The sequence below is a fragment of the Callionymus lyra genome, chromosome 12, assembly GCF_982586985.1.
Source record: "Callionymus lyra chromosome 12, fCalLyr1.hap1.1, whole genome shotgun sequence".
NCBI lineage: Eukaryota > Metazoa > Chordata > Actinopteri > Syngnathiformes > Callionymidae > Callionymus > Callionymus lyra.
The window spans coordinates 10,436,300-10,459,825 of NC_141829.1; the positions used below are offsets into that span (position 1 = coordinate 10,436,300).

The 23,526-nt window shown below is 36.9% G+C and overlaps 1 protein-coding gene across 4 annotated transcripts in view; it reads left to right on the plus strand.

The window, feature by feature from the left end:
• Positions 1 to 1,736: 1,736 nt before the first annotated feature.
• glsb (glutaminase b) overlaps positions 1,737 to 23,526 on the plus strand; it is a 28,147-nt gene continuing 6,357 nt past the window's right edge. For 2 of the 4 annotated variants that reach the window (XM_087803556.1, XM_087803557.1), the window contains exons 1-14: positions 1,737 to 2,134; positions 8,117 to 8,213; positions 8,296 to 8,417; positions 8,656 to 8,785; positions 10,178 to 10,257; positions 12,101 to 12,264; positions 15,203 to 15,261; positions 18,394 to 18,426; positions 19,050 to 19,108; positions 19,470 to 19,536; positions 20,042 to 20,092; positions 20,178 to 20,354; positions 20,436 to 20,567; positions 21,804 to 21,896. In XM_087803556.1, the coding sequence (XP_087659682.1) occupies positions 1,833 to 2,134; positions 8,117 to 8,213; positions 8,296 to 8,417; positions 8,656 to 8,785; positions 10,178 to 10,257; positions 12,101 to 12,264; positions 15,203 to 15,261; positions 18,394 to 18,426; positions 19,050 to 19,108; positions 19,470 to 19,536; positions 20,042 to 20,092; positions 20,178 to 20,354; positions 20,436 to 20,567; positions 21,804 to 21,896 (1,566 nt within the window). In that variant the 5' untranslated portion in view covers positions 1,737 to 1,832. Of the gene's footprint in view, positions 2,135 to 8,116; positions 8,214 to 8,295; positions 8,418 to 8,655; positions 8,786 to 10,177; positions 10,258 to 12,100; positions 12,265 to 15,202; positions 15,262 to 18,393; positions 18,427 to 19,049; positions 19,109 to 19,469; positions 19,537 to 20,041; positions 20,093 to 20,177; positions 20,355 to 20,435; positions 20,568 to 21,803; positions 21,983 to 23,432; positions 23,480 to 23,526 lie in introns of all 4 variants that reach the window. The other 2 variants (XM_087803559.1, XM_087803558.1) reach the window with 2 other exon arrangements.

The window sequence follows — 23,526 nt, forward strand, 5'->3', positions numbered from 1 at the left end:
TGTGGTATTGCTCAATGACACCTATTAAATAATCCGATTATTATTGAATTACAATAAATTAAATTGATTTGTATTATTAGTTATTCATAATTTATATGTAATTGTAAGTTAATTTATCGAATAATATTTTAATTTATTGTATTTTCATTGATCTTTTTTTTATATTAAGTATATTATTGCATCATTTATTTCATATTTTATCAATCCAGTGTCGTGTTTACAACATTGGCAATACATTTTCTGAATCTGATTAAAGTTATTAGTTTTCAGTTAGCAATACCACATGCTTATAGTGTAGAAACAATAACTATTGTTTTATCTATCTGTATGATAGATTATGATATATTCTATTCATAATTAAGATTTTAAAATATATACAGTATATATAGAAAAAAATTCAAGCTTTTGTTTTGTGCAAGCTAAACTTGAATTTTGCCAAAACATTTTGCAACTTAAGCAATGAATACGTAAGTGATTGGATGGTATCAAGTAATTGGTTTATTGACAAATGATAGGAGAGTGTAATTATATTTTAATGATGTTTATTGTCAATCAATAGGATTCACATTATAACTCAACATGATTATTCAACCATGTGTTGTATTAAATTACACTGTAATGTACTTACACACAGAAAATCTTACATTCAGTGCCGACACAGGAACCGACTCACATAATCTATGACGCGACACACACATGATGACACTCACACGCCGAGTGTATTCATCATTTTAAGCCTTCTATGAGTCAAATGTGATGCATCATGCAACAAGGTCGATGATCATGTTTTTGTCACGTGACATTCTTGTCTCTTATCACCATTAATAAAAGTCAACAGTAACACGGTTACTGGCATCAAGTTCATTTATTGATCTGTTATTTTGTACACTACTCTTCTTTAATCACTTTCAGCACAAATACAATTAACCAAATTGTTAATGATTTAGACTAAAAGACAATCAGAGAAAGTTTGTATTGCCTGTGTTGTAAAAATTAAACACTTGTTTTTTTTTTTGTTGTTGTGGTTTTTGGATACATACAACAATTTAAAGACATTTTAAAAAGAAATTCAAGTGTGTAAGTGGTTCTTTAAAGATTTATATAAATCATTAATTATAAATATTATTATTGGTATGTTTAAATACATAATTTAGTCAAAAGTAAATACAATTCTGAACGTTTTATTTTTCAATAACATTAATTTTCTACACATTATTATGTGAATCACATATTTTTTATATCAACGTGTGTGAAAAATAAATAAATGAAAAAAAACAACCGAAAAATAGATGAATAAATGGTGACTCAAAGATTATAATACGATTACTACATAATTAATACATTTTAAAAAAGCAAATTAAACATTGACTTGAGTGAAATGGTTCGTGATCCGGAACAGCTTTAAAAACGGAAAAAGTTCAAGGTCAGAAGATGCAATAAAAAAATAATATATATATTTTTTAATTAAAAAAATATTGATTTAATCGATGATCTTATAATAAAAATGTTACATCACATTAAAACAAAAAACAAATTGTATTCATATAAATTCGGGAACCTAAGATGACGAAACAAGTCATTCTTTGAGGTTTGGAGAATCGCTTATGACGGACACAAAATCCACCCAATCAGCGCTAGCAACGTCATCATCGAACCTACGTCACGTTATTTCTAACCAATAGGAGCTTGGGCGTGAACGTGCGCCGCTATTTATTTTTGGACACCGGCGTCTCCGTGACTCATCTCTGGAACAAAGTCACTCGTGTGGACTGACATTTTTTTCCTCCACGTTTCCCTCTTTCACGAGGTTTTTTCCTCTAAAAAGACTTGAGATGTTACACTTCAGGTCTCCAGGACTTCTGAAGGACTTGTTCTCCGCCACCCTCAAGCGTCCTCTGCCCGTGCGGAGCCAGAGGATCTGGACCCGCCGCGGCTTCTTCTCCTCCTGCGTGGACGCCCGAGGAGCGGCTCTGCCTCGACCGAGGCTCTTCCTCCCCGCCGCCGCCGCCGCCGCCTGCGCCTCCGGGCCGAACACACGACACTCCCGCGGCTACTGCGCGAAGGTGGAAGACGCGGTGGAGCCGGAAGAGCAGCGGAAGAAAGATGGTGTCGAGTCCGCCGACAGCGCCGAAAAGTAGGTTCTCTAGCCTCAGTGACGCACTTTTAAACAGTTGCAGATGCTAGCGTCAAACTACAGAAAAAAACACACAATTCCCAGCATAAATACACTCGTTTTACTCTTAAATACCTCAAATAAATACATAAAAACCTTACTCGATATCACATGGCACTAAAAAAAAAGTTGGAATAAACGTCCATTTTATCGTATTTTTAGACTGTTAACATGAAGAGAAAAGTCAGTTTTGCCGACACGTTATAAAATGGTAGAAAAATGAAGGTCAGGAAGAAAAGTCCTTGAAACGTGACACTGAAGTCACGAAGCAGAAAATGGGAAATGAAACATCTGTATTCATTCACACGTTTTGTGCTGTTGCATCTATTTTTAAAAAGGGTAAATAAAAAATCTGTTTCCACTGGATCACGAATACTATTTATTTTATTATTATTTTATTTATCGTGTTACTTATTACTTATTCATTTTATTTCACCATTTTATTCCTTTAATGCCACCACAAAATACATTGAAATGTACTTGGGTTTTTTTTCCCACAGTGTGTGTGTATTTTTTCCTTAATTTCTTTTTTTTGCTATTTTTTTTTATATATATAAACATGTATATTGAAGTTGCAAATCTATACAACTGTGAGTCTTTTAGATAGGATTTTTGTTTTTACACATTTTTACGTGAATCTTATGTTTTGATATTAATATGTGTAAAAACGTATATAAAGATGACGTTTGAAGTTATTACGAATACTAAATAAAAACAATATTGCACATCATTTAGTGAAGAGTTTGTGATGAGGACAGCATTAACATTAAGGGCTGAATCGGGGGCTTTAAATGGAGGTTGGTCGTGCACTTGTTGCCCTTTGAACTCTTATGACCCCTCTTAGGGGTGTAGGCAAGAAGGTTAGAATCTTGAGGAGAAAACCTGTGACTGTCTGTTTTAGTGTTGGTTACTCTCATGGGCTCCTCTGGGTACTCCTGACGTTGTTAGATGTGCTGTTGTATTGCCGTCATTCACATGCACAGAAAGTAATTGAGCTGTGTTCATATTTAATTAAATACAAACTAAAAATCTTTAGTTTTGAGCAGTTTTCTCCAACTGATGACCTTTCTAGGGTTTCCTCTGCTGCCTCCCCAGTCTGGTACATGTATTTAAATGTATATGTAAATGTATACATTTAAATGTGTATATATAAAAAAAGCTTTGGTTGTTGATGGAAGCGTTTTTTTTGTTGTTTTTTAAAGAATCGTCATTGAAAGGGTTGGAATTCTTTAGGATATGACCCAGAGTTGACTTTTCTCCAGCAAAACACGTTTCCTTTTCCCATATTTATTCAGTTGTTTATCTACATGGAAAGTGTCCTGGAAAGCTGACAATGGAGTCTATATAGTTTGTTGGAGCTGCAGGAACCGTGAAGAGGGAACTAAAGTTCAGGGAGGACGTCTGCATTTTGCCAGTGTGACACAAAAACATGGTGCACAAACCTGTTATTCATGGTCCTCCTGCTCATGTCCTTTTAAGCGCATGTCTGTGATTGGATTGACTTGTTGTTTAGAAATTGGAAAAAAGACGAGAATTAACGTCAACAATATAATGGATTCATTCATCTTTATATAAGGGATGTCTCTGTAGTTGACACTACTCTACAAATACTCCTCTCTGTGTCGGTTAATGAATGATATAATGGTTGACGTATGTTTAAAAAAACAAAGGTAAAAGACACACACCAAATAAAGGGGTGTGGAGCCTTGTCCCATCATCACTATTTTACTTTTATTTGTCTTTAGTGTTGGTTGATAAGTCCATATATGTTGTAGATATAATGGATACATGCCTCATACATTTCCTTTCTTCTATTGGTTCCATTGACATTTCATCAGTTCAATCAGATTTGAACAGTATAAATAAAAAGTAAGCAGTTTTTCTAGTGTTTCAGACATTTGGGTTATTTTATTAAAAAAACTATGACGTTACTGGATGAATAAAATGGTCCATAACGTGATAGAATTATCCTTAGAAAAAAAGGAACATCACGCTTCAAGCTGTAGTTGGTTTTCTAAAGAAGCACATGACTCTCAGACTCTCGGATTAAAACTAGTAACAAATAGCCAGTTTGTTTTAATAAGAATACTTGGTAAAACCCTTGGGTAAGATTTGATATAAACTGTTAGCAAACACTACTCTAGGTACTTTATCTAGTGAGTCATTTTTGAGGAACAAACCTTTTGAAGTTGTTGTTTTCTTCATGTAGATATTTGTATTTTTAATATTTTATCATGTGATATGTTGAGATTCATGGTATTGAGAGACAATCCTACGCATGTTAACAGACATTGAGAGGTGATCATAAACTTCTTCCTTAAATGTCTAAAATAATTTAAGATAAAATGCCGAAAAATGGCCACTAAACCATTAACCACAGCACATACTTGTCCTCGTGTCCAGTGGCTCGTTCTTTTGCTCAGCATCTGGACCCTGTTTGCTCAGAAACGGCTTCAAAAGTGCAAACACACTCTCGTCACCAAGTAGAACCTTTCGGTGGTTAATGGATCAATCGCAAATGGGGGGCGAGGGGGGAGAGGGGTGTTGTTCCCAATTCATTTTCAACTGATTTCCCACAAACACTGACCCTGCTGAAATGGAAAAAAGACCGACTGACTCCATCACATCCTGTGTATTACCACACCATGGTTTTTACAAGGTTACAACTTCTATTTCATAATTTGTTTGTTTTTTTGTTGGTGTTAATTATTGTCCATCCTGTGTTGCAATGAAGGTTAAGGACAGAGTAGGTTTTTATACATTGTTTTTTAAGCCTTATACTCATGTCTCTAGATATTTTTTTTTTGTATTTGCATCTATACATTTTTTTCTCCATAATTTTTTTTTCTGTTTCCTTTCACCCGTTTTTTCTGAACGCATTAACCGGTGCTATGACCCAGTCGAGCGTTGACATGACTCTTGGCTCAACTAACTGCACTTCCTTTAAACCAGGGCTTTGAGTGAAAGATGTAGCATGAATGGATGATTATATGCATAGTTTTCCTGTAGTAAAAACACTTTTATTCAGGTACATTATTGATAAAATGTTATTTACGGCCACTTGGTGGTCTGAGGATGAACATTCATATTTTAAAATATACAGACTTTGTGTGGGTATTAAATAGGTCTGTGTGTTGGCAAGACATTTGATGTATCACGATACAGGGTCAGCGACGCGTAATATCGCGATTTTGTAGTATTGCCAGAGTACTTGACTCTGCTGTTGCAGAATTTACAGACCACATGACTCTTGACGAAGTCGTAACTGCTTTCATTTGTTTTGAAACCAAAATATGTCCAAACATCGCATTTAAAAACTGCTGGAGACGACTGTATCCTCTTGTCCTCAGTCATCGCCAAACTCTCGTGGGATTTCGACGCTCAATTAGATGCTCTAGGAATTAACGACTGCTGCCATCTTTAATGGCAAACAAACTACTATTTCAAACACTTATTTTCACATTATTGCACAGGGTAACACTAGTTCCAGGATAATTATTGATTTATTTATTTTGCTCTGATTATCATATTGACCACCCTTAACCTCTGACCTAGGGTTATATGAAGAAGGTTTGCTTGCTCTGTCACCGTGAGATGCAGCTGAAGGCAGATGTCCGCGTCAATAACTCTCCTTCAAAAGAACGGTATGCCTGACCAACCACATTTTAGTGGATCCTGTCTTGTTTGCACATGTTCAGGTGGAGTTACTGTTGGTGTGCGATGAGTGTTTGCTCGGTGAAGGACAGGAGGTGCGCCTACACACACTGAATGCATAAGAGGAGGCTATTGACAAAGTCAACGGAGAGGTACAGGCGAGGCTTAAATGTGTTCACGCATAAATGGTTAATTTTTAGAATCGCTTAAAGACACTGGCAATACATTCGTCTTTTTTAGAGGTATATTATAAAAATCTTACTACTTAATTTCTGCTGCAAAACCAAGAAAATTGACTTGATGGATATGTAGAAGCGTATTTTTCATTAAAAGTTGGACACTAAACTCATTTATTATCGTATCTGGTTCAACATGAAGAGTAGTTAAAAGTGTGTTAAAAGAGTCTCTGCTTTGTGGTTTCCAGCGTGTGAACAAGTCGCAGTGTTTGCTTAATTAATCCAAGCCCGGCGGAGAACGAGGCAGGAGTATCCCTGGAATTCTTGCCGTGTTTCATGTTGCCAAAAAAAATGTATGTGGCTGTGAAAAATAAACGGCAAGGGAATCAAAAGTTCAAAGATTTTTGATTCATGATTGTGTCTCTATATGATCTTTTTTACTAGGGGTTCTTAAACCTGACTGTAAATTCTCGTCACGACTTTGCCTTTCTAATGTGTTTTTTTGACTGAAAAACCTATATCTATATAAAATGTATATTGTTTTGTGTGGTTTATAAGCAAAGCTATATATATATGATATATCGAAATACCCATCTGCAGGCTACAATTTGAAGAAAAATTAAGCAGCAATTTTGCAGAAGTCTTAAAAGTCTGATCGAGTATCGGTGGAAAAAGCTGCGATCCTCGCATCCGATCCAAGTAGTTCAATAACTATATTTTCGCTGACGCCGGCGCTGCTTCAGCAGCTGTTTAGCAGCAGCTGCGTCTCTGCTGTAGAGAATATTTGAGCGAATGTTTGGAGAGGAAAAAATTGCGTCACAAGATTTAACACCACCAACTATATCAAGCATCTAGAGAAGCATCATGAAAAAAACATTAACGGATCAGAGAAAAAAAGAAAGACGAAACAAAACGAAGCGGTTAACTTTGCTGTTCTGTAGAGACGAGAGAAACTTTCAGACGACTTAACGATAAAAAAAACTTTCTTGTTGGTGTTAATGTTGACTTCATTATTGGAATCTGCCTCAATCCAACAAATGGCGAGTTTGTGTTTAAAACGGGTTGAATAAAGGCGGACAGAGTAGCGTTCTTGTGTTTGTGTGACGTCACGACTAGGAAAATACACATTGTATTTTGTTTCACCAACTTGTCAACTTCACAGACCGTCTACGTATTTTCAGGCTTTTGGGAAACAAAGTTTAACTTTTTTTTTTATTTTCTTTTTCTTCTCTAAATACTGGTAAACATCAAACTATTTATATGAATGAATACCAAACTGTTATTCTACATGTTATTATTGATGGTGATGCCTTTTATTAGTATGTTGTGTGGGTGTGATGACTAGTACATTGATAAATTTGACATTGAATTATGTTGATATTCTATTAGTTGTAGTAAAACAAGGGAGAGGGGGATGAAAAGACCAGTGGAGGTATCAGGGAATGATGACTTTGCTGCAGAGGAGAATCTGTGAACAATGAAACTAAAAGTAGAGTGAGAGAGAAAATAGTTACAGTAATGTTATGGGTTACAAAGCTATAAATGATGTAAAAGTAAGATTTAAAGGTTGTCAATAGACACTGTTTAGGCAGCAAAAATTCGCCCACTTCTCCCTCAGGGTTATGAGTCATTTTCCAACATCCAAGTAACTCTGACTGGGACAAAGTTCGCATTCCAAAAATACTGCTTGTGTAAAATTTATATATGGAATTTAACTGTTTTGGAACATACAGCCGCTGTGTGTTTTAGTCCAACCAGAAAACAAGATGCATGTGGTGCCGTGCAGTTAACCTTGACGGCTAGGACAAATGTAAGGGGTTTTTGGTGTTTTTTTTGTTTTTTTTAAAGGCCAGACGTGCGTTGGTTGAGTTCCAAATGGAAACAAACAGTCGCTCCCGTCATATCCCTCATGAGTCCTCATCCAATCCAGAGTCACCTTGTGGATGTTGTTTTAATAGTTTCCTTTCTTTCGTGGATTTATTGATATAAAATAAACGGGAACAATGGAAAACATTTTTGATCTTGAAAATGCGCAATGCTTGTGTTTTCTCTAAATGTCTTGTTTCGCTGTAAAATGTTTGTCTGATGTGTTGTTTTTCGACTTCTTTCTTAGAAGAAGAAATGCAGGAATTCTCCCCAGTTTGGAAGATCTGCTCTTCTACACCGTGGCCGAGGGTCAAGAGAAAATACCCGCCCATAAATTTCTCACGGTATGTTACTAAAAACAAGATGGTTGCTACCCTTAACTTTTTAATGAATGCTAACATTGTTATAAAAAATGTTTAAATTCAGGCTCTAAAAGCCACTGGGCTTCACACTGGAGATCCCAGACTGAAAGAATGTATGGAAACACTCAAGGACACTTTGAAGAAGACACCAGATGGCGTGACGCTGGACAGACACCTCTTCAAAAAGTGAGTCTCCGTGTTTGTCGTTTGATTATTTTTATCACAAAATGGGTTCATGCTGGTTCTATAACTCGTATATAAGCCAATTAACTCATTTCCAGTGATAACAATTCTTCATCAAATGCATTGAACAGAAGTTTGTCAGACATCGGGTTTTAACGACAAAAAACTCGGTGGACAAACATTCTTCCAGTTGCATGCCGCCGCTGTACCTGAGCATGGTGTTTGTGGTTTTGTTCATCAGGTGTGTCCAGAGCAACATTGTCCTGCTAACTCAGGCCTTCCGCAAGAAGTTCGTCATCCCCGATTTCCAGTCCTTCACCTCTCACATTGACGAGCTGTACGAGAGCGCTAAATGTCTCTCTGGCGGACAGGTGTGCCCCGATATCCATTCTTTTGTCTTTTGTTACTATGCTTTTTTTTTACTCTATCGAGTCATCGAGTTCTGTTGGATGCGAACACTGGGCCGGGCCTCTGTTCTGATCCACAGAATGTCTCTCATCATACTCACGATTTTGAATCACCCGTAATAATGTACCTAACGTTTATTTCCCGCCTTTCTAAATATATGTGAACTCATAATGTAATATAAAACAATATATGCGACTAATGGTTGTCAAAAACGAATGAACGACCCCAATAAAAAGTCTTATATTAGCCAAAAAACAAGCGGCATATTAAAAAATGTTAATGCTCTATGAAAACAAATCTTATTTTGTACAGTTTTACCGTCTGTATTAGGAGGAAATGAGACGATACATTCAGAAAATAAAGCTGAAATATCTTTACTTCTTTTATACATTGATTGTTGAGTTTAAGTTAAATGCTTAAACGGAAATGTAAACTTCGCTCATTTTCTACTCACCCTCATGTCGACTAAGGCGTTGGGATTATTTTCAGAGTAATCTGTTCCTTTTTCAAGTTATAGAAAAAAAAAATGTTCAGTCTTCATCTTCGTCCAAAAAGACACTTTAAATCATCCAAATACATCCATTACTGCTCGTCTGTAACGTCCCTCTTGTATTGAAGTCCCCTTATATTGTAAGGTAAATTAAAAAAATATATATTTTAAGTTTTTAGCAGAGGCTTAAGAGCTAACATGCTACAGACCGAAACAACTTCCAGTCAACTGTCTTCACCAGGAGCTCTCGCAATATCTATAATATATCATATTATTTTGCCTATAACTACAAAGAAATAACATATTACTCTGAAAATAATTCCAACTCTCAGATGACACGAGACTGAGTAGAAAATGAGTGAGTTTGAATCTGAGCTGAACTAGTGGTTTAAAAGTGAACTCAAATGTGTTCAAGACGCTGTAATTGAATAACAATTTTGGGAAGACTTAAAGTTTGTGAATTGAATATTATCAGCAGCACAGATCATAGGAAATATTTACAGATGTAAAAATACACAATTGCAAAAACATGAAGAGATGTATATATTATATTATGACAATTAACAGATGTAGTCTAAAGAAAATGCGCTGATAAACTTATAAAGCGTCTCATAAATGATAATAATCAAGCTAATTTTGTGCATTATTATGATTGAGAGGACGTAAATAGAGAGATAAGATTGAGGTACGAGTCTGCTGTACTCTCTCATCCTCTTATTAAGGCGGGGGATTAGCCCCGTGGCTCGATTATTTGCATATTGTCTGTGCTTTACATTTTCCTCTGCAACAGAACACCAGCAGACGTCAGCGCTGTAAGCTGAACCCGCTGCACTTCCTGCCTTCTCTCAACTGTCTTCTCTCTCAGGTGGCCGACTACATTCCTCAGCTGGCCAAATTCAGCCCAGACCTGTGGTCAGTGTCTCTGTGCACAGTTGACGGACAGAGGTGAGGAGAGTCTTTAAAGCGGGGGGCGAATGTTTCAACCATGATTGTGATGCGTTTCACTATTAGAGATGTTATTAAAGTGGCTGAACTAGGATTGGTTTACATTACATGGGTGTCATTTTTGTGGCGCTGAGGCTGATGGGATTGATCAGGCAGGAAATGAGCGATGAAAGTAAAACGCATCAGGTGTTTTTACAAAATAAAAAAGCCGATGTTTAATCGTTGCTTGACAACGCATCCGAATCGATGCAAAATTAGCCATATTAATTGGCTGCTGGTGGATCCAATGAACTGGATCCTATTTGTTTCGCTTGCCACAGCCAGGGCTCGTCCAATCAGCTTGATCTTACACAACATTTATTTTATGTTGTACTTGCATTAAATTATAATAAAACCTTAGGTTTTTGTCTAATTTAAGACGTATACATTTTAAACAGACAGATAGAAATCCCTATTTATCTATAGAACACACTTAAGGTTAGACTGAGAACGTTTTTTAAACAACATTATAATTAAACTTTTCTGTTTTAATCTGAAAATTGTTCTGAAAGCAGAAAAGACATAAAGATCTGTTATTGTCTTTCCTTTAAATGAGTGCATTTGTTGAGGACTAAAAAGTACCATCAACGTACATTTCGATACGTTATAGTCAAGCAAACATTCAACACTTTTTGTACACGCATGTTTTTTTTTATACTATGTTGGACAAAAGATCATAGTTCAGGGAATCAATCATCATTACTGACATGTTTACAAGTTTCAGTTTTAATATAACTTCATTCCTGTAGTTACTCATCGGGTCCACCTTGTTCTTCAGCTTGACCTTCGTCGACTAATGATTCGGATCATTTTCGTTTTGACAACATTCCCGAATGACTCACACTCTGTTGCTTGCATAGCAACCAAATCATATTTGGAGGTTTCAGACGCAGACGAGAAGGAATAAAACATTATTAGTTAATCAATAAAATAATAGAAATATGTAATATTGGGAAAATCACTTGGTGATGTAACAAATTGGACAAATTGTTGTGCAAATATGTGCCAATCTTTTCGTGAATTTACCAAGATACAAACTTGACCACTGGATTGAAATCTGCTCTGTTCATTTCAGCTTGTGTCTCTAAAGTGCAACAACTTCTTTTGTGTGACCGTGTGCTTGATGAGTCAAAACGAAGCTGGAAAAAATGTTGAGAGTAAAAATGTAAACAATGACAAAACTGTTGTGTTTTACAATTATTTGTTTTGTCTTATTTGGGAAAATTCTTCAAACGTTTGCTAAGACCGTAATCTCAAAGTTACACACTTGTAGAACAGAAGTCAAACAAGTGGTACTACAGTAAAACAATAAATACACAAGCAAATATTGTGTCAAGAATAAGATTGAAAGACTCTATGTCATCCTATTGTGTAATATTTGAAATAAACTGGACAAAACAAAAAAGATCTTTGTTTACTTCATGTTTATTACTGAATGAATTTATCATATTAATAACTTGTTTGTCAGGAACAAAGTGTACGGATCGACGTGGAGAAAAAATGTTTCACATGAGTGTTGCAATAGTTGTTGCTATCGGTTTGTTTTCTGATTGGCTGCTGTGAAATTCCACAAGTGTGGGTTTGTTTCTGTTTGTGTAAGAGCAGACGCCATAAAGATAAAAACCTGAATGACCGGATGTTTGCCACAACTTTATCATCTGCCCGCAGTCATTTTTACCCTGGTTTTACAGCCAATCTTGACCTCATTTTTCATATCTTTTTATTTATTCCTCCTCCTAAATGTCTGCATCTAATCACAGTAACTGCACAACAGGGATAATCTCTATTCTGGTATCTCGTGCAGGCACACGGTTGGAGACTCCAAAGTTCCGTTCTGTCTGCAGTCCTGCGTGAAGCCGCTGAAGTACGCCATCGCTGTTCACGATCACGGCACCGAGTACGTGCACAGCTTCATCGGGAAGGAGCCCAGCGGCCTGCGCTTTAACAAGCTCTTCCTGGACGAAGATGGTGAGTTTGACCTTCTCACTCTCTTAAAGGTCAACAAATGTCAAACTCCAACTCTCCTGACTCACTCGCACGTTTCAAAATGTTGAAGTCTTCCTCTCCAAGATGCTCCGAGTCCTTCATCGTGACCAGGGTTTGAAGTTATAAGTTCATAAAGTTCTGCCCCTTCTTAAAATCTGGACGAACGAAAGGTTACGACCAGTCCATTGTGACTTAATAATGGCTTCACTCCTCCTTCAGCCAGCTGTAATCACGCCCGCTTTGTTTATACAACGAGTCCCTTGGAGGTGGAGACTTCCGGGATTGATGACGCGCAGTGATGAACCTTGTTGTTTGGCCAATCACAGCAGAGTTTTATAGTTCCAGTTAAATAACCGCAGCTGTTGCGGGTCTTTGTGGCGGGTCTAGTTCATGCCAATCTTTATAGAAAGTGTTAAGATTTACTTCTCGTTTCTTTCTTTTTCTCGGAAGTGGGTCACCTAGACTGCTATGATGAGTCAGCAGTGAGTATATCGAGGCCCAAGAGAGCGAGACAGGAAGTGGAGCAGGTGTCGCATCGTCAGTATCAAAGATTCAGTTGAGTAGAGAGAAGCACCAGATGTTAGAAGTCAGGGAGCTTGAGGTCGTCATGATTCGATACACAAAGGTATGTTAAAGGTACAGTGGTTTCTGAATGAAAAGGCCACTAAATTGCACTTTTTGCTCTCAAATCTTTAAAGCCCTAATTCATTGAAACCTCATATAATTTTTTAGAGGTACGGAGCGCCAACTACTGATCTCTTTTTTTTTCACCCACTGAAAATATGCAATATATATATATATATATATATATATATATATAGAACTTATATTAAAAAATCTTATATTGCACACTGACCTCGTACACAAGACTTCTGTATCATGAGAGAGTAAACTGTCAACGATCCAGTCACAACCTTCTTGAGCTTTCTTTTATATTTAAAAAAAATTGCTTGGTCAGCTATAATCCATCCTCGGTGTTCCTCTATTGTTATGGCTTATTATAAATGTTGTGTTAAAAAAATAAATAACTTTTTACTGTGTATTGGCAAGAATCTGGCGATACTACGTTTATCATGATACAGGGGCAACAATATATTGTGATGTATTGTTATACTGTAGAAGCAAATATATTTGTAGTATTGTCAAGTACTGGACTCTGGTGTTGCAGAATTTAAAGACCACATGAATCTTGACAAACTGTTTAACTGCTTAAATTTGTTTAAAAGCCAAAATATGTCCAAACATCAGCTTTAATAGTTGCTGGAGTCAACTGTATCCTCTCGTCCCCAGTCATGGTTTCTTTAACTGCGGAGGACGTATTGACTGCTGCCAAGTTTAATTGCAACACAAAAATTAACAAAAACGGTCAATATTTTCATATTAATTAAAAAACTAAGAAATGTATTTTAAACACACTTTATTTAACTATAAACCATAAGAAATGATGGTAAGCCCCCAAAAAAGAATAATTGTTTTTTATTTCAACTCAAATGTAAACAGTGCTGTCAAATATCGATACAGGGTGGTAAAATCAATGATTGATACAGCGATATAACACCATTAACACCTTAACTTTCTATAGTCGGCATGTCCTGGATCGTAAACAAAATAAACAGCCCCTAATAGAGCAACAACTTCAAAGGACTAATCCTCACATCAATTTGTTTTCCTGTAACGATCATGGCAGTTCCTTTTAAAGTGCATATTCCCTCATCCGACACTTGCCCGAGAGCCACGGTGTCATCATCCTGTGTTGGGAATTCAGCCAATGACCTCCGAGTCGCCTCGTGTGAAGAGATCAGGGTTTATTTTGGATTGAGGTGTTGAGGGAATCCTTGTCACTTCCTTCAAATGTTTACACAAGGGATCTAGGAAACGCATGTCATGTATTTCCAGTGTATTAATACTTGACCTCAGACTTGCAACATCCAACAAAGTGCTTGGATGTGTATTTTTCAATTTGCTTAAATTTGGACCCTTTTTTTGACACGCCTGCCCTTGACTTGACTCTGATAATGACATTGTGTGAGGAGTCCAAAATCAAGATTAGGTCCTTTAGGTGTGAGTTTGTGGTTCTCAGCTGGACGACAGTTGGTTGTGTAACCAGAGATGTTGTCATGGGTGGTTTCTGGGCGTCTCTCGTTCTCTTGCTTTGCATGATTGAATTGATTAAATTGAATTGATTGTCACGATGTGGATCATCTGTCCGTGAACTAGAATTTAAAAAAGGTTTGAGGAACCGTAAGACAGATTCGGCTGCATTTAAAAAAATAAAAAATCATGAACAGAATCTGTTTGACCACAAATGGGGGCATATTGGTGCCATCAGAATATTACATTTTACATTTCAGATGTTGACACTTGACTAATGATTTAATTAATTAGTCATCTGTATTGAAATGTTTTAATTGAATTATCAATTATTTGTTTATTTAAGTTTGATTCTTTTTTTTTCCAACAATAAGATCCAATATAAAAATGGTTTCACTATTTTACTACGTTTTTAGATTGAATTTAAAAGGCTATTTGTTAAAAAATATTGACTCTATAACATTTATGTTTTTCAATTGCAATTAGAATATCAAACTCTGTGTAATATATATATATATATATATAATATATATATATTTTTAATTTCCAAAATTTAACAAAATTATTAAAATGTATTATTTACAAAAAACACAAATTCATCTTTTGTACAAATTATTGAATTTGATTATATAAACAAATTAAATAGACGCATAACAATGAAGAAACTGCATAGATTGTTAAATTCAACCCTTGAATGTACTGATGGCACTGATATACTTCTAGACATACAGTTATTCTTATCAGCTCAACTGTACATTGTTATTGTACTGTGCACTTGACCGACTTCCTCCTGCTTTCCTGCGTTAACTAAGGTCTTGTTTATTTTCAGATAAGCCTCACAACCCCATGGTGAACGCCGGTGCAATCGTTTGTACGTCACTGATAAAGGTAAACATTCTTCATCTCCTTGATCTTTGTATATCGTCTAATTTGTTGGTGATTCTTGAAGACGGTTAACGGACACGATTCCTTTGGTTGTTTTGAAGAAGTTCCGCTCAGTTTTATCCGATAACGACGCAGCTTTCAAAAGACTTTGTAGAATTTAAAAAGCAAATTCTGGTGATTGAGATTTGTCTTAATCCTTCCTGAAGTTCCTCGGCACAACCTACTTTTAGTCGCACCTCCTTAAAAATAACCTCAGGCACCGCAGGGCAGAGTTTAAGCCCAAACATTCTGGCACGCAAACCAGCTGTGATTTAACACGCCTGGTGTGTTGCTTCCACCACACAAGTCATTATCAGCACAAAGTTGTGTTTGAGCTTTTGACGACGGTGTTTCAAATCTTTCATCGAGGCACGAGGAACATGAAACGCTCCCTTAAATACACTCGTTCCTCATCTTTAGTTACAATTCTTATGACGTTCTTGATGACACATAAACGTAAAGACGCTTTACAAGAAGAACAAACGTACACACAGTTTGTTAAACTGAAAGGACAGGGAGGACAATTAAGAATACATGTTAGAAGCACTTAACCGTCGGACGTTTTTGTCTGAAATGCATAAAGGAAATTACTTAAAATACTACTCAACTCAACTTTATTTATAAAGCGCTTTAAAAACAACAGTCGTTACAAAGTGCTATACAGTGACAAGAAAGCATAGTTAAAACACACAACGGCAAAAACAATATCAAATAAAACAAGTAAAAAGCACTTAAAACAGCTCAGAGTCTCATGCTGTGTTAAAAGCCAGGGAATAAAAGTGCGTTTTAAGACGAGACTAGAAATAATAGACAATCTTCAACTGACTCTACAGTTGGTTTTGATGATTTTTTTTCTAAGAACTCCAGCCCTGTACACTTTTTTTTATCTTTATTCAAAATTATTTTTGACGAACTCGGTTCAAATTCATTTTTTTTCCAACATCTCGAAACATGGTTTAAGAATTAAAAAATGGAAATGGAAAATAAATATCCAAGGAGTCAAAGTTGGGGTAGAAGATGATCACAAAAGGATGTTTTTCTGGGGGATTTTGTGTTCTTTAGTATCTGTTTTGAGTGTTTCTTTTTCAAGCTAATGATAATAATCATTGACAAGTAATGGCTTTGCGACCCAAGCAGTTAATTTTTAAGCAGATTTGTTCTTCTAAGCTTTTCCTGGCTAATTTTTAACAAGTGATAAGTGTGTGGTATATTGAGATACACACTTACCAACTCTTTTTTTTGGCTGTTCTGATATATGCTATAAAAAAAGTAGCATTAGAGTTAGCTTATCAAGCTAGACATTCTTGACCTAATGTTTCAGGTAATGACTCAAGAAAACAGATTGAAAGTATTTCTTTTTATATTGTATTATGGTTACCAAGTCAAATGTTTCTAGTTTTCTAATTGTTACTATAAGTTAAGTAACAAAAATCCGTTTCAATTTTTTCCACTAGCTAGCTAGCTACTTTGTACTATCGCTCGCAAGCTCAAAAAGTTGAAAGAACTGCATATGGTACTAGTAAAATTAAAGGTATTCTTAATGTAGGTTTTAACCGTATTTGTTGTTGAGAAAGACAAAAAAAATGTGAGTGGATTTAAACTTTACTTAACCCTTTTTCATTATTTATTTTTCTTAAAAAGTTGTTAAGGAACATGTGAGGCATCGCACAAGATTTCTTTGAAAAAAGTAACATGATCTCGCTGCCATTTATTGACTTTAAACTAGCGATGTTAAATATTTATAGAACAGGAACGTCTGAGCAAATCCATTATTTAGCATTGATCTCTCTTTTACCGCTTAGAATACTCCTTAAGCAAGTATAAAGGACCACCGCAACTTTTAACAGATGGAAAATTCTTGGTTATTCCCCATGAAAGTAAAATTATGAAGCCGTTACTACTTTTTTATCTCCCGTTTTTCTCATTGAAAACAAAGTAGAAAGTGACGTCTTGCTTAAAACAAAACAAACACTGACACTCGGACTTCTAACACTATATTTTAGGATCATAATTTGGATCATATTTCCCTGAGATTACGATGTGGCATGTCTTCATCTTTTATCGCTTGTGTTGAAATATGAATCTGCCTTTAGGTCCAAGAACATGTTTATTAACTGGGGTTAATTCTAATCCTTGCAGGAAATCAAAGTCAATTTTTTTTGAAGGTGTTCTTGCTAAAAACAAGTTGATATTGTGCAACTTAATCATCTACTCATGAGTCATAGAAAACGTGTCGAGCGTGCTCGGCTTCCTGACGCTTTTTTTTTCCCTCTCTCTGGCCGGAGAAAGCGAATGTTTGCGGCGACGCTTGTTTGCGGACAACTGTTGTGTCATGGTGCTTGAAGGCGAAAAATATTGTTGCTGTTTTTGTATGTTGCATATTTTGCAGACTTAGCAACTGTGGGAAATAATGACTGCAGCTGCAGGTCAAAATGACGTTGGTAATTTTTTCTTCCTTTTCCATATCTTTATCTCCTCGCACTCTTCCCCCCCGAAACCTTTCCACCCTTTCCTTCTCTCCTCGTCTCCTCCCGGTCCGCCCGGTAGAATCTTAACTCCTCCATCAGTGCTTTTCTTCTTCTAAAAGTTTTTTAAAAATGTTAAACGCATCACAAAAGGTTTTTCTGGATTAAACCTAATTCAGTGTGCATGTGTGTCAATTATTGTTTCTGATAAATACACAATACATTTAATTCAGAAGGTGAGACGGAACTTTCCTTCGTTTCTTTTCCCTTTTGTTCTAGCCTCTGTGCCTTATGAACCAAAGTTAACTCCATGTTCACACACTCATGTTGTGATGAATTTACAATGACTACACATACACTTACTAGTTGTTGTTTTTTTGTTCTTTATTTTGCATTAACTGGTCACACAGGTTTTTACTAAACCTTCATGTAACTGTAGAAGCTTCTGTCACTCGTATGTCAAGACGATCAATTTAATGTTGCATTTGTAACTGCATTTGTGATTTGATGATTTCAATTCATCGCTAATACTGTCAATGATCAACAGTAGATTTTACTGCATTAATTTTTGGTGTAAAAAAAAAACGAAATATGAAGATTAATCGCAGATTTTTTTTCTTTCCCTCCTCAGCAAGGTGAAGGCAACGCCGAGAAGTTCGACTATGTAAGTATCAGATTTGGATATGATTCTCTCGGTTTCTCTGCATTTTTTCACTACTTTTTTTGGATGATTCAATGTAATATGGGAAGATTTTTCAGATTTTCAACATTATTTTCTGATAAATTGTTTTTATTTAAGACTTTCTGTCACCTTAATTAAGTTTTACATTTAAAAAAAACAAGCTTTGGAGTCTTTAATTTCCGGTTCCCTGATCAATGGGGTTGGGTTCATCAAATTCTTTAATTTAATTATTTTTTAAACCTTTTTTGTCTCCTTCTTTAATATTCTAAAATCTCTTTTGTATCAAACTTCAGTTTCTCTGACTGGCTTGTTGATAATATATAAATAATTTGCAAACCTCATAGATCAGGAATTTTTAACCAGGACAACTTTTACAATCTCAAGTTTCTAGTTTGTGCAATAAATCTTGTTTCATGTAAATATGCTGCATACACTATATTATTTTTCAAAACAAGAAGACTTTCCGACCGTAATAATCAATATATCATGTGTTCTTTCAAATGCCTCACTAACTCTCGCTTCCAATGTTTCATTAGTAAATTACAGTTCAATTCTCAGCCATCAATGATTTAAAAATAACCCATGAAACTTGTTTCTTCTCACAGGTGATGAATTTCCTAAAACAAATGGCTGGAAATGAGTACGTCGGCTTCAGCAACGCCACGTAAGTCCCTTTTTAAAAACACGTTTTAACTGGTGTAGAAAAAAGATCGAGATATTAGAGAGATGTCACAAACCTCTTCTCTTGATCGAACGTATCTTTGGTCTAGTTCGAGAAGCTGTTGGTTTGTTATGGAAGGAACTTAAAATAGGATCATGGGAAGAATTGAAACGATAACAATGTAAACGAGACGAAAGTCGAGGCCTGCTACGAGAATCCGCCTCCGTTCTTGGCGAAGGTCTCTGCTTTCATGGAGACACCGATCACGACAGATGGATGAAGGCGGGAGCTGCGGTCGCATCACACGCTCCACCGACATGTGCGTTAACCCTGCTGTGACCTCTGTGTGACCTCTGTGTGACAGGTTTCAGTCCGAGCGGGAGTCTGGCGACAGAAACTTCGCCATCGGTTACTACATGAAGGAGAAAAAGGTTTGTGTTTTTGTTGGTGATTTTTAATGTGAACAATTGTACTCCATTAATACTAATAAACCTCATTTCAGTCATGTCTTGTTATTTTGAATAAAACTCATTAATAACATTTTTATTTGATCAATTAATTAAAGATAACTTTAAAATAATAGAGGTTTGTCCTGATATTTAAATGTCACATGTGGCGCTAATTGTAGGGGCTTTTAAATTCAACTATCCCGCTGGTATATTAGTATTTTTAGGGAGACGTGGCTCACTGGATGGTTGAGTCAAGTCAAAGTAGTTAATTGTTAATATTGTGACTTATAAAGAAGCCAGTGTTTGAGATAAGAAACCGATGATACAGAATTGAATAAGGGTGAAACTTAAAGTGTTTAAATTAGGACAAATGGATAATTAAGATAAAAATTGAACCTTCATACTTGACAATGTCACACGAGATTTATACTTCCTGTTGAAGAAAAATGTGTATGTTCCGTGACCCAGATGCTTTTTTGTCCTTCAGTGTTTCCCTGAGGGCACAGACATGACCTCTGTTCTGGACTTCTACTTCCAAGTAGGTTCAGAAGAAGTTTATTGCGCTCTAGTTAACTCCACATGACCAGGTTAAAAAAATGTGTTGTTTTTTTTCGCTCCTGCAGCTCTGCTCCATCGAAGTGACCTGCGAGAGCGCCAGTGTCATGGCGGCCACGCTGGCCAACGGAGGCATCTGCCCCATCACCGGCGAGCGAGTGCTGAGCCCCGAGGCCGTGAGGGACACCCTGAGTCTCATGCACTCCTGCGGCATGTACGACTTCTCGGGACAGTTCGCCTTCCACGTGAGTAAAAATGACCTTCAGAATCCTTTGATGGAAGGTTTTTTTTTAAATGTATTGACCTGAAAACTCCTCTGGCTGCAGGTGGGTCTGCCAGCCAAGTCTGGAGTTTCCGGAGGAATCCTCCTGGTGGTGCCGAACGTCATGGGCATCATGTGCTGGGCTCCTCCTCTGGACAAGATGGGCAACTCTGTGAGAGGCATTCAGTTCTGCACGGTAAGACTTGAACACTTTAAATCTGCACCATTTATCAATCGTTTAGAAGCTAAGGAGACCTATTTGCACCTTTTTTATAGAGTCTCTGTGAAGTTGCTATTGGACGAATAAAAACAAAAATGGCCGTTACTTGCTGAAGTCTGAACACTTTGATCTTTATTCATTGTAACTCCCTTACTAAAAGTAGAGGTCCCCAATGTTTTTCGCGCCACGGACTGGTTTTATGTCGGCATTATATTTAAGTTTTTACCTTCAGATAAAAAACGGTAAAAATAACCCTTATTGTATTATGAAATTTGTTTGGCCGTGAACAAGAGTGCTAAAAGATTTTGATCTTGATCTAGAGTGTAAAGGTCTGTAGTGAAGATCTTTGGACAACCTACTGTCTCTCATAGATTATAACGGAACAGTGTCGTCAGTGAGCAGATGGAGTGAACGAATGCTCCTCCAATTATGCAACACTTATAGACTCAGGGACTCATTAATTCCTCGGGCTGTTAGCAATATAATTCTTTTGGGTTTGGGGGCAGGACTGGAGTGAAAAGATTAATCTATTCCATGTTAATCTTTGTAATCTTTGTTTGAGTCATTTCCTTCGAACTATGTTCTTTATATTTGCAATTTGTCATCCCTTGCACTTTGTTCTTTTTATTTACACTTCTTGTTCTTGTTTTTATGACACCTATGGTCTGCTGTGAACTAGAAACCCAATTTCCCCAAGAAGATCTTCAGTGGGATTAATGAAGTCTATCTAATCTAAAATGCATGTCTCAATTGAATTATAGATCACTTAAATATACATTTTTCTTGTTTTGTAGAATTTAATTCAGTAAACTTCTTGTTTCTGTGATGTTATGTTGCCATATTTGTGGTTGACGAAAGAAACGTCATGTGATTTGAAATGCATTAATATAGTACTTTGAGGATTAGGGGGGGGGGCTCAGGTATTCTTTCTGCTGATGTGTTCTAGTTAATGTTGCAGCCCTCGCATGTCTTTACCTACTGATCCTAATGCAGACATTTGTAGCTGTCTGAGAGTTTTCAAACAAACTTTATTGACAACAGTAAACAGAAGTTGCTCTCTGCAAAGATAGACCTTTTGTTGCCAAACGGCTCCATAAAAGTTACGCTGTGTAGACGAGCAAACAAATCGTCAACCATTAACCAGTCATTATTCTGCCGCGTTACCCTTGAGCCTGTTTTGAGTCAGATTCTCATCACGTTGGTTTTCCGCAGGACCTGGTGGAGCTCTTCAACTTCCACAACTACGACAACCTGAGGCACTTTGCCAAGAAGCACGATCCTCGCCGGGAGGGCGGAGACCAGCGGGTAAGGACACACAACACCCCGTCGGGCGAGGAGACACAAACGCAACACAACCGCTCGCCCGGTACCGCACCTGCCGGTGAATCCAGGTGACTCCCGTTTTAACATACGCTAGAGATGACCTGCTCTCCTCCTGTGTGTCGGTGTTTTTGACTCGAATATTCCACCTTCTTACTTGTGTGTTGATGATGAGTTGGTCACAGTGGGTCTTAAAAACGTTGGTGATGTTTTGGAGTGCTGCGCCATCATTAACATGACGACTAAATACAAACATTACTCACTTTCATTCATCAGGAAACATCTCTTGGAGTGTTAAAATATAAGTCATTCAGTAGATCTCGATAATAAACATTATAGGGTACAACTATTGATTAAATAAACACAATAAATAAACACGATCAATAAAGTTCTACCTAACCTAACAAACATACATTAATTAGTAAATAAAAGTAAATAAATCAACGTCTAAATCAATTCCAAGAAGCAATTCTCATTAACTAGGGCTGCACGATATATCGTAGGAATATCGATATCGCGATTATTGGCACATGCGCATATGATACGCATATCAAAAACATTAGCGATGAATCAAGCATTTATAATACGCGCACTTCGACCAATCAGTGTCACGTTCTGTAAAGTCAATTTGTACTTCTATGTCTCGTTGTCGTTTACGTCTCCGTCTGATTGTCAGCTGTGCTGCGCAGCTTGCTAGGCTCGGTTGCTATGGCGACGCGTCTTGCCGGCGCTAACTTAGTCTTACTTCCGTGTATATACTGAGCTGAGCTAACTTATGATCTACTCAAACACTAGTGATCCAGTCACTCTTCTCTTTCAACCTCCTTTGCTAAAGCAACATATTGTTAGTACACTTCATCTCGTCTCGGTTGTTTTCTTATGAGATCGTTAACTTCCAAACGAGTGTAAACCTGTCCGTCTTCGCCGTATGCTAATGAGCTAAGTTGTTAGTGTCAGGTCATTTATAAACTGTTATGTTTCATGTACAAGGAGGTGGATTTATTATTGATTTGGTGATATCGCGACGCGCCGGCGGCTCCTCTCTGATGTCGCTCAGTTTTGCGGGACTTTCCATCGGTTTCCCGCGTTATTGTCCTTTTAAAATAAACTGAACCGAAATAAGTGATGCTTTTTTCCGATTACGTCGGCAACAGAGCGCGGAAATAAACTTAATAAACTTATCGCCTCGTTTTCCTTCTCTAAACCCCCGTAATTCCCCTACAGTACTCGTGCACGCGGCTACAATTTTAGGTGAAAGACAAAAAATATCGCATTCATCTCGCAATTCAAGACTCCAATATCGAATATCGCACTTATTTCCAATATCGTGCAGCCCTACCATTAACTCTAACATCTAATCAAGGACTTGACTAGATGTGTGGGATTCATTCCCAGTTAATGGAACAGCAGTTGTTGCCCTCTGGTGGACAACAGCGTCAATGCATGTTCTGAGCTTTTACGGCAAAGATTGACTCTTAGATTTGTCCGGCGACCGTTCATGACTCGTATATTAATCTACAGATGGAGTTTAAGTCCATGACTGACTTCCATAACTAGTGAAGATTCAGGTATTATTCTTATTTTTTTTCTTTTACTTCACCAAACTGTACAATAA